We start from the raw sequence: 14448 nt of genomic DNA, 5'->3' as shown, positions 1-14448 counted from the left end.
GTGCCCTGGCCAGGAAGGTGTGTGCCCGGGGTGGCTCTGTACTTCTCTTTTGGAGCCATCGGGAGCCAACCCCTCTGCTCGGGTTGCTCGAGGAAGGGCCTGGGCCTGCCTGCGACATCTCGCCGGCTTCATGGAAAGAGCCTGCGTGCAGGAATACACCATGCAGATTCAGGCCTGGAATGAGAACCCAGTCATTTCTGAAGCCGGACAGCCTGTTGTAAGAGATGTAGCCCCAGTTTAATTTGAGCTAGTTTGGGTTGTTTTCTGTTTGTGTGTGTGTTTATTTGTTTTTGCTATTTGCAACCCAAAAGCCTGAGTAATAGATGTTAGGATTGTTGGAAGGCAAGAAATGTGAAGGATTATCTCACTGATTGAAAGGAAGATGGTGAGGCAGTGAAATTGAATAAAAAAATGAAAAGAATTCAAAAAGATTGATGGATTTTTATGAAGAAAGAAATGTGGAGAAAAACTTTTTCTTTTCAAAATGTAACATAGAAAATAAGTTGAGTCCTGACGGGACGGAGAAAGCATGGTGTTCATTTCTGTGCAGTACGTTGCTCAGATGTTTGAAATTTTTAGTCTTCACATATTAGGACTTTGGAGGCAAGAAGTGTAGACCCATATAGGGTTGACGTAAACTGGAAAGGGCAGAGGTGGAGCCATGGACCTAACTTGACCCAAGGAGTCAATGTTGGGTCTCGCCTCCACTTCTCTCTATCCTTGTGCCAATGTGGGTCTCACCTCCACTTCTTTTGTATCCTAAGAGAAGAGTCCTGGGCTTTCGTGTGTAAAATCCCTAGGAAAGACTCTCATTGGCCCAGTTTGAATCAGATACCTACTTGGTAAACCAATCACTCTATCAGGGGAAGGGGATGCAGAGAAAAGGTACCGGGCGGTAGGCCATTTGGGATCCAATGAGCAGAGCCTCTAAAACAGTGGTTCTCAACCTTCCTAATGCCGCGACCCTTTAATACAGTTCCTCATGTTGTGGTGACACCCAACCATAAAATTATTTTCGTTGCTACTTCATAACTGTAATTTTGCTACTGTTATGAATCGTAATGTAAATATCTGATATGCAGGATGTATTTTCATTGTTACAAATTGAACATAATTAAAGCATAGTGATTAGTCACAAAAATAATATGTAATTATATATGTGTTTTCCGATGGTCTTAGGCGACCCCTGTGAAAGAGTCGTTCGACCCCCAAAGGGGTCGCGATCCACAGGTTGGCGACCCGCAGGTTGAGAACTGCTGCTCTAAAAGAAGGCAGACGGAGCACACGCTCAGCCCTGACCAGTGTGGTGTGAGCACTGTCCAGGTGGGCTCACACAGCATGGTACCTCTGATACCAGCGAAGTCGTGGGGAGATAGTAAAAGGGAAAGAACAGTATATTAAATTCTAAGGGTTGGTAATAGTGCACTTGTATTTTATTTTCAACACATATAAAAGGAGTTTTACTTCGCTCTTTTTATGGAATTAGTTGTATCCAACTGAAATGATAATCACATTATTATAAAGCACAGGAAAAAAATGTGAATAGCCCAAAGCAAACTATAGGTTCTAAAGTGTTTAAATTTCTCATCTAATATACTATGTGTTTTAGAGGTGTGGTTTAAATATCCAAACCAAAGCAGTAAACTAACTGTTAGAAGGCATTACAGAGAACACCTGAGAGACAGATGCAGTAACGTGGCGAGCTCTGGCCCCTCAGTGCCAGGAAGCACTGCCCAGCCCTCGCTGGAATGAGTCCTCAGTCTCAGTTGCATGGTCTTTCTGCCCCGAGGTTGCTTGTCCGAATAAATGTAAGCATTCGTGGAGTCAGAAGCGGCTGCCAAGTGATGCGCCCTGCAGGTCGGTTGACACAGTCGAGCCCTTAGTTCCTATCTTTGGGTGGCTGATTTGCCAGAAATGTAGAAAAAAATAATATATTTCTTCATCCAGATGAAATAATTCATTAGAATTCCTGAACTAGGAACTTGCATGTACACACACACACTCTGACTTGAGAATTGCCAAGATAGCTATTAACACAAGAGTTTCTGTATTATATAAGTAACATCTTACCAGCATTTAAATAATGTTATTTTTCATTGCAATCCTCATTAGTTCTGTGAAATTGAGTTAATGTTCAGGAAGGAAAGAAATACCTATAGGTATTTGAAATACCTATAGAATGTGTTTAAATATTGGGAAGGGAGGGAGTGTCAGCAGACAGAACATTTTAATTACATGTAACTTGAACTAATTCAGTAAGGAATAAATATTCTTACAGGCAAAGAATGTTTTAACACATAAATTATGTATTATTTTTAAATGAATGTAAGGCGATTTGCAAACATACATATTTTTGCACTGATGATTTATTTAACAAATTACTTCTTGAGTAACTATTTGCATTGCTCTCTTTAACAAGAATATATAAATTCAGCCCAACTGGCGTGGCTCAGTGGTTGAGCATTGACCTATGAACCAGGAGGCCATGATTCGATTCCTGGTCAGGATACATGCCCAGGTTGCGGGCTCGATCCCCAGTCAGGGGGTGTGCAGGAAGCAGCCAATCAATGATTCTCTCTCATCATTGATATTTCTATCTCTCCCTTTCTCTCTCTGAAGTCAATAAAAACATATTTTTTTAAAAAGAATATAAATTCACATATCTCAGGAAGCCTGCCATTTAGAACATTATATAAGATGAACATATTGAGAAGTTAAATATGTTTAAATAGTGGCCTTATTGAAAGTATGGGAAGAAGCCTGTATCAGTTAGGGTTTGATGAGAGGGTCAGGACCACAAGGAGTGGTGTGAGGGATGTGGTCCTGAGAGGCGGGCGGTCTCTGCAATGTTGTTGGACCTGTACCTGGTGCTGGTCTGATGTCAGCAGAGCCATCATCAGGAAAGCAGAGGAAAGCGAGAGCGACTGCAGCCTGCAAAGGTGAGCTGAAACTCATGAGAACAAATGGAACCGTGTGTTTCTCAAGCTTCCAAGCCTGCACCTTGGATGATACAGGGACTGCAGAAGAGCTGATGCACTTCATGGAGCAGCACGGGGACTCGGCCCAAGATAGGGAGACGTGGACGAGCAGGGATTATTGGAAGCCTGAGATCTGGTCAGAGCTGGGGAGGCTGCAGCCTCAGTGCTGCAGGCGACACAGCAGACCCACGCGTGTGTGTGAGCTGCAATAGTGCCTGACCTTACCCCAGTTTCCCTGTGTAAACACGGCTGCCGCTTGCTTCCCACCTGCCAGGTCTCATGCAGCATCCCCTGTGGCTGTCCCTGAGCTACAGGTAAACAGGAACGGCATTCTGGGCAGCGTAGTCCGGCTTAGCTAACCTGACACAACGTGGCCATCATGGTTCACCCGTGTAGGCTTGGCACTTGGGTACATCTTTCAGTCACATTTAACTTCCAAATAGAGCAGTAGCAAAACCATGCTTATGTCAAACATTTGCAAGTATCCCTCTCCCAACCTGAAATGGTGGCTTTGAGGCACGCAACTGTATGTTTACATGGTTTCAAAGTGGATAACAGAGGGCCTGTGTGTATTCCTGACAATTAATGCAGATAATGTTTACATGCGTCTCTCCAGGAACTTTTCCTCCAAACAGTACCAAGAGGGTTAATGTGTCCCATCAAAGTTAAGTGGAATTCACTGTGGATATTTACTGTGGGAAATTTATAGAACTAAAGCAGAAGAGAATTGTTTCACTTTATAGTTAATACTTTTTATCTTTTTTCAACTTCTTTGCAGTTTTTTGAGGTGCCGTTTGATTCAAACATGAATAGGACAAAGAACAGACCTCTGGTTCGTGGGCAGATCAGGTAAAATCATGAATTCAAGTCTCACATTGCAGAACATCCCTTTGCTTATTCATCCCAAATCATTCCCCGGTCTTTGCCTTGAGTCGGGAATTGAAAATAACACACCCCAAAGGGACATATCGGTTTGGATACATAGTACTCTTAACTCTAACCAAAATGTATAGAGCACTTAGAGTGGATCTAAGATTTACAGTTTTGTTGTGGGGGTAACTCATGCAGTAGACTTCTTATTCAGTTCAAATTTGAGACATGAACTGCTTTCACTTATAGTGGCTGTAAGTACAATCATTCCGTTAACACAAGTGATTTCCAACACGTCCATATGGGGTCACAGAAGAAAGTAATGTCTGAAGCCTTATGTTTTCACATAAACGGATAATGCTGTTATATGCCAAGTAAATTACTGCCTCCATTACTCTCCTTTTCACTGAATTCAATTACGTAGAACTAAAAGGCATATAAATATTTTAATATCACTAATGATTAATAATTAAATCCTTTACTTTCTGGAGGCCTTGAAACTGGCATTTAAAATATTTTTAATCTAATAGATTATCATAAGCTGAGAAGAATAAAAAGAGCTAAGTGGTTTATACTAAGTCAGTGAGGCCTTTCTTCCTGTGTCCAGGCAATGCCCTCATGGAGCGTCCCATCTATTGGGGGTCAAACAATCACACATGTTAACTAACACAATACAGGAAACAAATGCAGGTATAGTCAGTAAGTCTGTAAAAATGGTTCTTAATATTAACTGTTTTTAGCCATATAGTTCTTAAATGAATTTAAAATACCATTTTATTGAAAAGAGCAATAAAGCCAGATGAAAATATGTAAGAACAGAAATCTCATCTACTTATGTTTTATTTCCCTTTCGGAATATAAATAACGCTTCCTGCTGTGATTATAGTTAGAAAATATCACAGTACTTTTATTTGAGACAAGTTGTTTTAGGTGGGAGAATGCAAATTCTGTAACCCATCTCAAATGCCAAAAGCTGCTCTCGCCACAGGTGAAGTCACGAGTAGGTTCTTACTTCTTTGGAAATTCTTTTCAGTGACTTTTCCTCAGTCACATTGTCCTCTTCTTCAGAACCAGTGGGATTACGGGATAGACCCAGCAAGAGGTCCATAGGCATATGGCATGATCAGATGAAAGCCAGCCGTACTCCTAGGAGCTCACCTTACTTTGCCCAGTGTGGTCCTTTCCTGCCCACAGGAGAGCAGAGTGCACAGCACTTCTAGGGCAGCATGTGGCCTGGGGATGGTCGAAGACGAGGCTACGGTACAATTGTTAGTCTCCTAACTTCACCTTTTTGTTTGCATGATAACCTTAATTGCTGTTTTATAGAGCAAACTATAGGCCTGGGAAACAGACTCAAACTTACTTTTATATGTAGGATGTATTTTATTAAATGTGTACAAGGAGATGTTAAGAGTCTGGGGCAGAAGTCTTACACTAACTGAAGACTTTATATTAGTGTGTATTATAAAACAGTGAATTACTGTCACTACACAGAGTAGATGGCTGTAGGGATGCACTAGAAAGTCTTACAGACTATCCGTTAACATTTATTTCTCAGCTTTGGTGGCTCTCACATTCACAGTGGCTATTGAACATTTAAGCGCACAGGATAGCCAGTTTGTTTTCAATTTTTTTTTTTTTTTTTGGTGTTTATGGCCCCATTTCACTTGGGCTGGTATGCCTGTTGAATCTATACAACTTCACAGACGTCATTTACAATCTGGCATGTAAAATGTGAGTCCCTGTCATTGTTGATGGACAGTAGTATAGTAGGTCTGGGAAAGAAATCTTTGAAAGTCTTGTCATTTCAGCCTTTGTACATAGCTTGGTTTCTTTTCATTCTAAAGACATTTATAGACAGTTATGGGGGAAAATATAGTTCATTAACTTTTTCAGGTGAATGCAATTTACTTTGAAAATTTTTATTTAAGAAACTTGTGCCTGGACTAGTTGGTCTGAGATTTCCCTTAAAAATAAGGGACACTTGGTGAGGATATTAGAAGAATGTCCTCCTGAATTCCTGTAGACCAATGAAATAGCAGATTTCTAAGCCATCCTGGTGCAAGCCAGAGAAAAAATATCAAAGAGCAAACAGCTCCTAGTGAGAACCATCTATGGCCCTGAAACAGTGGAGGAATAGGAGGCTATTGGCCAAGCATAGCAGCCCAAAAATGCATCTCAAGCAGCTGGTCTCAGGTCAAAGTGAGACAGTGGAAGGAAGAGGAGATGCAGTGTTACGTGTGTATCAGGTGACGGCTGGAATCTAAGAGATGATGTAGGATGAGTGCTGTGCCACATGATGTGATTGTAAAATGTGCTCAATCTATTGGCCATACATTTGCATTTGCTCAGGAGAGTCCTGGTTTACACCTGTTGTCCCAGCAGAATTATTATTATTTTTTAATATTTTTATTGATTTCAGAGAAGAAGGGAGAGAGAGAGAAAAAACAGACAGACAGACAGACAAACAGAAACATCAATGATGAGAGAGTCATTGATCAGCTGCCTCCTGCACACCCTACAGCGGGAATCAAGTCCACAACCTTGGCATGTGCCCTGACCAGGAATCAAACAGTGACCTCCTGGTTCATAGGTCGACACTCATCCACTGAGCCACGCCAGCTGGGCCCAGCAGAATTATTGATAGCGTCCCCCTCCCTCTCAGCAGTGTCCAGTTTGGATAATAACTATATGCCACCTGATGGTGATGATTATAATCATAGAATTTCTTATTTTTAAGGCTTTTTCATACAAACTCCAATTGCTTATTTTGCACAAAAGAGGAAGAAATACATAAATGGAAAGTATGATGTATCTAAATCAGTTTGTAGGTAGACAATGCAATGCAGACGTCTTTAAATTGCTTTTTAAAAGTGACACTCAATAAATATCTTTATGTTTTCTTATAAATTGGAAAAGATTAGTAAGATCAACTGACTTGTTTGGATGTTTCTGGCAAAAATGTCATGGCTCTGAATGATTGTTTTGAGAAAAGTTAGGCTTAGAGCTCCCTTTTATTCTCTGGCAAAGAACACACCTGAGATTGCTTATGTCACATATCGGGAACTTATATTGAAGGTGAGGAAACCCACTGAAGAAATCACATTCGTGTAATGTAATGAGGATGAGTATCAGAGAAGCTCACCTTCTTATCAGACAGTCAGATTTGGTGTAATCCAATTTTAACTTGGTGCCTGGAGGAAGTTAATTAGGGACTTTTAAAAATGTATGTACTAGAAAACATCTCAGTCTTCAGATATTCTTCATATGGTAACTAAAAATGTTATGTGACTCTAAGCATGGGCAAGCCATTGAATTAATCTTTCCACACCACCACTTTCTCACATATAGGGGTCAAAATTCCAACCATGTTCCTCTCATATATAACATTATTGTAGGGATAACAGTAAAAGCAATAAAATCCTGTAAATAAAAGTTCATTGTTGAAGAATGGGTTTCAAACTCCAGAGAAATGTAGCGTTGTTTACAGAACTGTTATCTGTTTTCAAAATTTGCTTTAAAATAAACATTTCCATGTTTATCAGGCAATTCAGATTAGGGGGAAGAAAGCAAAACACTTGGCAAACCAGAGAGCTTGGAGAGGAAAAGTTACATGTTTGCATTGTCATGCTTGAGTGGGCCCAGCCACGCAGTGGCAAGTAGGCGGTTCCTGAGTCTTCATTCCTGCTGTCCTCAGCGGGCGCTTACGGAGGGTGTTGTCCCTGTAGAGAAGTGTGCTAGTTGCTAAGCTTCCTCAGAGGTAAAGGAGACGGTCTCCATCCTCTTAGCGTTACCTGAGGAGGCGGCAGTGCGCATGCTTGAGGACCCTGAGTGCCTGCAAAGGTTCCTCCACTCAGCAGTGCGTGTTTTTAGTGCGCCTGCCAGCCAGGCCTGCGCGAGACACCAGCGGTGTGGTGGTGAATACCAGGATAGGGGCTGCCAAGTGACGGGGGGCACAGACGGAGAACTTAACCCAGACTGAGGAGTCAGGGGTAGCTGGGAGGGCGTGATGTCTTAAAACTTGAACCAAAGGATGAGGAAGAATGAGCCGCCCTGGCCATGCCTTCCCAGACTCCTTTCTGTTCCTCCGCTTCCTGCTCCTTTGCTGGTGGTCCTCGGCCTCCTTCTCATCTCACTCCCTCCAGACACTACATTCTGTCTGCTGAACCTCCAGCCCAGACCGCCCGGACCCTGTAAAAATCTCTTTGGGGAAGCCCCTGTCGGCATCTCAGATTCCATGATATAGATCCCAATTCATCATGTTCTCCCCCAGACTTTTTCCTTATATTCTTGTTAATTTACATTAGAAAGTCGAGCGCCTGTAAGTCATTCTGGATGTTTTTTCTGTTTATACCCTTCACCTGATTATCCTACAGCCATGTCTTTTCAGCCCCTCTGTCACCCGCAGTCTGCGCCCTGGCCGGTGCTGCAGTCTCGGACCATCAGCAGTTCTCTGCTGGTTGTTACAACAGCATCCCAGCCGGGCCTCTCCTTCTCTGGAACCCTTCTCCTCCCTCCCACTCAGCTGGCAGATAGGGGTTCCTTAAACGATCACATTTCTGTCTTAAAACTTTTGGGGTTTCCTTAATATATTTAAGAAAAATACTTATTTTAAATTCTTCACCGTATCATAGCAGGCCTTTCAGGGTCTGATCCTTCCCATCCTTCCCACCTCATCCCCACTCTGCTCACCTTTCTCATTCATCCTCTTCCTTACGTTGTGACTGAGTGGAACTGCTGGTGTTGTCATGGAAGGGCCATGCTTTCTCTCGTCTCCGTCAGGTGTGCTCACCTGCCCTTTCACTGCCTGGCTGGGCTTTATGCCGAGTGCTCCTTCCTCTGAAGGGACGGCTGTCTCCATACTCGGGTGAGGTGGTGGTGGGTGTTTGTCTCTGCTCCTTGAGCGCCGTGTCGGAGCACCCCTGAGCGCACTGGTCCCGTCTGTGTCCTCTGCTCTGATCACCACACTGCAGGAGCTCTGCCAAGGCAGAGAGCGCATGCTCTGCACCAGGGACTGCGGGGCCCCAGGAGTGAGCAGAGACCTGCCTCAGGTCCAGCGGGAGCTCATGACAGCTTGGACCAGGTGGACACGGCAAAGGTGAAGTCTTGCAGTCCATCAGTTCAGAACCGAGGCTGGCCCCTGTTGCCTACAAGTTCAGTTAAATTGTGTCTGCTTTCCAACACCTTTCCCGTGGATCACCAGTCTCCACAAATGAACTCTGCCCCTCCCCCCCCAGCCTCTGCCTTTTCCCTCCTCTGCAACATTTGTTCCTTAGAGAGTATTTCTGTACCATCTGCATGTGTGTCCACCTTCCTTAAATTCTGAAGCTCTTTATATAGGGACCACAAAATTCATCATAAGGCAGAACAGCAAAGGGGACATGAGAAACTGACCCCGAGGAGACGCAGCCCAAGCCAGTCGAATCCTCACAACCAACACAGCAAAAGTACTCGAGGTTAATCAGGCAAAATGGCGAGAACCCTGCAGGAATGCACCCTTTAGAATTCTCCATCTCCTCCCGAGAGTCAGGCCAACAGCAGGAGCTGTGAATGCTCAGCCACTAAATATAGACTTTCCTTTTGTTCCCCCTATTTACGTAACTCAATGATTCTCTAACTTTAGTGGATGCAGTTTTTTTTTTCTTCCTTTCTGGAATTGTATACACATAACCTTATGTGTCCTTTATGGATGACATCAGGAGACTGTAGGAAATGTTGAGTATAATACACATCCTAGGACTGACCTAAACAAACTCCGTGGACTGCAGCTCTTCAGAAGGTGCATGTGCATCTGGCCCATCACGTTTGATTGCCAGTGTTGGGCTGCCTGCCTCTCCTTAGATGGGGCTGCTGCCATTTGTTCATATTGTTTCAGATGATGGAGAAACTGACATTGAATATCCTATATAATAAAAAGGTAATATGCAAATAAACCGAACGGCAGATGCTCTGACCGGTAGGTTAGCTTGCTGTTGGGGTCTGGCCAATTGGGACTGAGCGAGATGGGCCGGACATGCCTGGAGCCCTCCCTCGGTCCCTCCCCAACCCAGTTGTGCACCGGTGTGGTCCCTCAGTCTGGCCTGTACCCTCTCGCAATCTGGGACCCCTTAGGGGATGTCAGAGAGCCGGTTTCAGCCCAATCCTGCAGACTACATCCCTTGGGAGGGCGCCAGATGTAGGGCTCATGGCTGGCGAGAGCTGCTGTGGCAGCGTGAGCCTCTCCCGATCGGGACCGATTGGGCGTGAGCCTTGCGGCAGGCAAAGTGGGCCAGGATGAGCAGGAGCAGCAGGTAGGAGCTGCAGGTGGCGTTGGGCAGCGTGTTTCGGCCTGATCCCTGCAGGCCACCCAGAGCGACCCCACCCATGCACGAATTCGTGCACCGGGCCTCTAATCCTATCTAATAAAAGACAAAAAGGGTAATTGACCGTACCTTCGCTACGCTTCCCATTGGCTAATCAGGGTGATATGCAAATTAACCGCCAACAAAGATGGCAGCCGGCAGCCACGCAGCTGAAGCGAGCAGGAGGCTTGCTTGCTCCAGTGATGGAGGAAGCCAAGGTTCCCCGCCTGCCGCGGCCCGGCTCTGAGCTCCAAAAGCAACAAAGTTTCAATTGTAGAAGCTAAACAAACCCCAGATACCTGCTTCCAGCAGGCCGTGGCCTCAGAGCTGGAGCGAGCAAGAGCCAGCTCTCAGCTCCAGTGACGGCAACAAAGTTTCAATTATAGAAAGTAAATAAATCCCAGAATAAAAAAAAAAAAAGAAAAAAAGGAGAGGCTGGGAGCTTCAGTCGCCGGCCAGCCTGAAAACAGCCGTCAGCCCCTCACCCAGACTAGCCAGGCACCCTAGTGGGGACCCCGACCCTGAAGGGGGTGTGACCAGCTGCAGACAGCCATCAGCCCCTCACCCAGGCTGTCCAGGCACCCAAGCGGGACCCCCACCCTGATCTGGGACACCCTTCAGGGCAAACCAGCCGGCCCCCACCCGTGCACCAGGCCTCTATCCTATATAGTAAAAGGGTAATATGCAAACTGACCCTAACAGCAGAAAGACTGGGAATGACTGGTCAATATGACACACACTGACCACCAGGGGGCAGACGCTCAATGCAGGAACTGCCCTCTGGTGGTCAGTGCGCTCCCACATGGGGGAGCTCTGCTCAGCCACAAGCCAGGCTGATGGCTGCCAGTACAGCAGTGGTGGTGGGAGCCTCTCCTGCCTCCTCAGCAGCGCTAAGGATGTCCGACTGCAGCTTAGGCCTGCTCCCCGCTTAGGCCCAATCCCCCGGGGAGCAAGCCTAAGCCAGCAGGTGGTCATCCCCTGAGGGACCCCTCCCCCCCACCGAGTGCACAAATTTTTGTGCACCGGGCCTCTAGTATATAATAAAGGAATAGTAAGGTCGTTGACTGTTTTTGAAATAGTCAATTACAATATAAACATACCTTTTATATTTAGGCAACATAAATTTTCTATAATTTTTTGAGACTCAAAGGGGAAAATCTTTACAACTAAAATGCCATTTAATGAGAATAAAATCTATGAAACTACATTGTAATTTGTTTCATTTTCCCAAGGAGAATTCAGAGGGCAGTACTTTATCTCTTTATTGCCTACATAAAATGCCAATTCTGTATGTCTAAAGTATCACAGTAGCCCGGCTTGCATGGCTCAGTGGTTGAGTGTCTACCTATGAACCAGGAGATCACAGTTTGATTCCCGGTCAGGGCACAAGTCCCGGTTGTGGGCTCTATTCCCAGTGTGGGGCATTCAGGAGGCAGCCAATTAATGATTCCCTCTCATTATTGATGTCTCCCTTCCTCTCTGAAATCAATAAAAATATATTTAAAAAAAATAAACTATCACAGTATAAGGAAAATGGGAGAGGGAGGGAGGGAGGGAGGGAGGGAGGGAGGGAGGGAGGGAGGAAAAAATGGTCTCCCTTGTCAACTACCTGGGGAAATACTGCTTTTTCAGATTTTAACTCATCCTGACTTTGCAGGGACACGAAGTTATCAGTTACTCTGCCTAGTCTAGGGTTTTACTATGATTGCAGGTGGTTAATAGAAACATCCTTCTGCAGCTTCCATTTACCAAATGGGATTCCTATGGAAACACTTGACCCCATGGCTTTCTGCTTTTTACGTCAGCTCTGGGCCTGGGTGGTAGAATTATTTATCAGCCTTTAATGGCTTGGGGCCACTTGGTGGATTGGAGCTCATGCCCCTCACATCGCTCCGGAAGCCCCCGGGTGCACGGGGAGAAGCTCGGAGTCAGTCAGGCACATTCGGCACCACTAGCTCCAGCGTCTGCAGCTGAGGACGTCTGGAGAGAAGGGCCCCAGAGACTCAGGGTGGTGCTGCTCTGCCTCTGGCCTGGCTCCTCACCCCAGGCCTGATCCTGTACACTTGGAGCCAAACCACTCCCAGGGCCCTGCGGCTGAGCGTAAGCACCACAGCAGCCTAGCCGGAGGGCCCCGCTGCTGGCAGAATGGACATGTGCATGGTAGTAGGACTAGTCACGGGCAAAATCCAGATGTGGTTTGTCTGACACCTCACATTTCTCTGCCGTTTTTACATCCTCACCAGTAACTTCCTTCCTTTCACCCTGTGTATCACGCTGGCACCCGATTCCTCGAACTGCTCCACCTCAGGAAGCTCTGTGGTACTCGCAGCTTTGGCTAATGGGATAAGAAGGATTTAGTAGTTTTAGGGTGGCCCTGGGGACGGGTGAGAATGAGGTGTAGGTACAAGTGAATGTCCCCACTAGTTCTCCCTAAGATTATAGCTGCAAGAATCTAACACCTGTTTTGGAAGTTGTGGGGGCCCATGGGCCTGTGGGGCCCGTTTTTGCCTTACGTTCTGTGTGCCTGAGACCTGGGCCCAGCTTGCCTGGAGCAGGTGTGCAGCTCAGCCTCACCCTGGGGTCTCTCGGTGCCTCTTCAGCCCCACAGCCCCAGTGGGTCCTTTTCTTCAGACAGTATTTGAACAAGTGGTCCCCCGTCCTGAGAAACGACTACTAATTAGCTTTCTCCTGTTCTCCTCTCTTTGTAGGCAGGCTACTGGAAGGAGTGGCCCGCGCACCATTCCTTGATTCCAGTTTAGCCTCCCGCTCACTGTGCACCTCTGCTTCTCTCTGTACTTGCCCTTCATTCTTCTCTCTCTGACTGGCTCTTCTGACCCACTTTCACTTAAACTGACGCATCATCAACATGGTGGCCTCGGCCGTAGCCCCAAGGTCTTCCAGCTGAGTCCTCTGTCCCGTTCCAAAGCCTGTGAGAGACAATGGGATGGCTCGGGCTCGGGCCAGACATTTCATCCCGGTGCATGTGGCAGTGGAAAGGGTGTGGGGACAGTACCCAAGGCTGCCCCTGCCCCTGCCAGGGCTGCTTCTGCGGAGGGGAGCTCGCCCTCAGCCAGGTGTGGTCTCAGGCCCTGACTCACTTATCCCCATATTTCCAGCTACGATCCAGCTTCCACCCCAGTACACACACTTTACATCCAGTTCTTCCGTGGTTTGCAGTCAAAGGTAGAAATTCTTAAATTAACTGAGTCCTCTTTTGCCTCGGACATACAGAGGTATGTGTCCTCTCTCAGCCTTCCCTGCAGTTCGTGGGAAATTTGGACTATGTCCTGGTTCTTTCAAAGTGGAAATTTTCTGTTTTGTGTCTCTGTTTTTGGTCTGTCATCTTTATCTAAATTGAGGTCCCTCAGACTTAAATTTGTAATGTATTTTACACATGTATTTTTTTTAAGTAATAACCTTTTTTCTGGTCTATCCTAATTAATATTAATCTTTCTTAAGAATGTCAAGGCTTAATGTCTCCTATATATTTTAGAATTAATAATTCCCTTGTCTAATTCAATTCATTAAGAATGTATTGATTACCTATAATGTTACCAGCACTGTCAGTTCTGTTTTTATAATGCTCAGAAGGCTCATAATCGCAGTGAAAAAATTAGCCAGATGCATAAAATGCTTAGCAGACAGGACAGAGGAGCCCATAAACACGTAGTGAATGAAATGAACGAGTTGGCACAAACACGGAGTTCTCTGGGAGGTCAGAAAGAGACGGCAGGCCAGGACAGCCTGGCCAGGGAAAGCTTCCCGAGGAGGGGCCTGCGCTGGGCCATCTTCCTTGTTATTTTAAAACATCTTTATTTTGATTACGTCTCCTTTGATTAGCTATTTTTCAGCCTGGTGATGTTGACAGGGAAATAATACATGTCAGCATTAGTTTTTCCAACTTAATGGATCAGATGGGAGTGATGCATAACTTCTGAGCTTTGGGTGTGGGCTGTAAGCAGGAGATAGAGCGATAAGGCAGAGTGAAAGGTTACTTAGAGGAGAAATTTAAACACTTGGAATTGGGGTCGGCCACTACCTGGAGTTTCAATGAGTGACGAAGATTGAGTTTTCAAAATGAAATGGATTATTTAGCTGGCATTATTAACGCAAAGCATAGGGTTTAGCCTAAGTATTATAGGGATTTGCAGGAGACATTTTTCAAATTTACTGAAGGTTTTACCAGTAAGCACTTAAGCAAATGTAAACGTTTTGCGGGCTGCAGGGGAGCCGTGAACATTAGTCATCAGCAGTCACAC

The 14448-nt window shown here is 45.4% G+C and overlaps 1 protein-coding gene across 1 annotated transcript in view; it reads left to right on the top strand.

Annotated features, from left to right (window-relative positions):
• LOC102438132 (protoheme IX farnesyltransferase, mitochondrial) overlaps positions 1 to 14448 on the top strand; it is a 118492-nt gene that overhangs the window by 82412 nt on the left and 21632 nt on the right. Inside the window, exon 5 of the mRNA XM_006097374.3 lies at positions 3757 to 3827. Coding sequence (XP_006097436.1) covers positions 3757 to 3827 — 71 coding nt within the window. The remainder of the gene's footprint in view (positions 1 to 3756; positions 3828 to 14448) is intronic.

The sequence above is a fragment of the Myotis lucifugus genome, unplaced genomic scaffold (genome assembly GCF_000147115.1).
Source record: "Myotis lucifugus unplaced genomic scaffold, Myoluc2.0 scaffold_199, whole genome shotgun sequence".
In the NCBI taxonomy this organism is placed as follows: Eukaryota; Metazoa; Chordata; class Mammalia; order Chiroptera; family Vespertilionidae; genus Myotis; species Myotis lucifugus.
The sequence above is the reverse complement of the archived record's forward strand: the minus strand, read 5'-3'. Positions and strand labels throughout refer to the sequence as shown.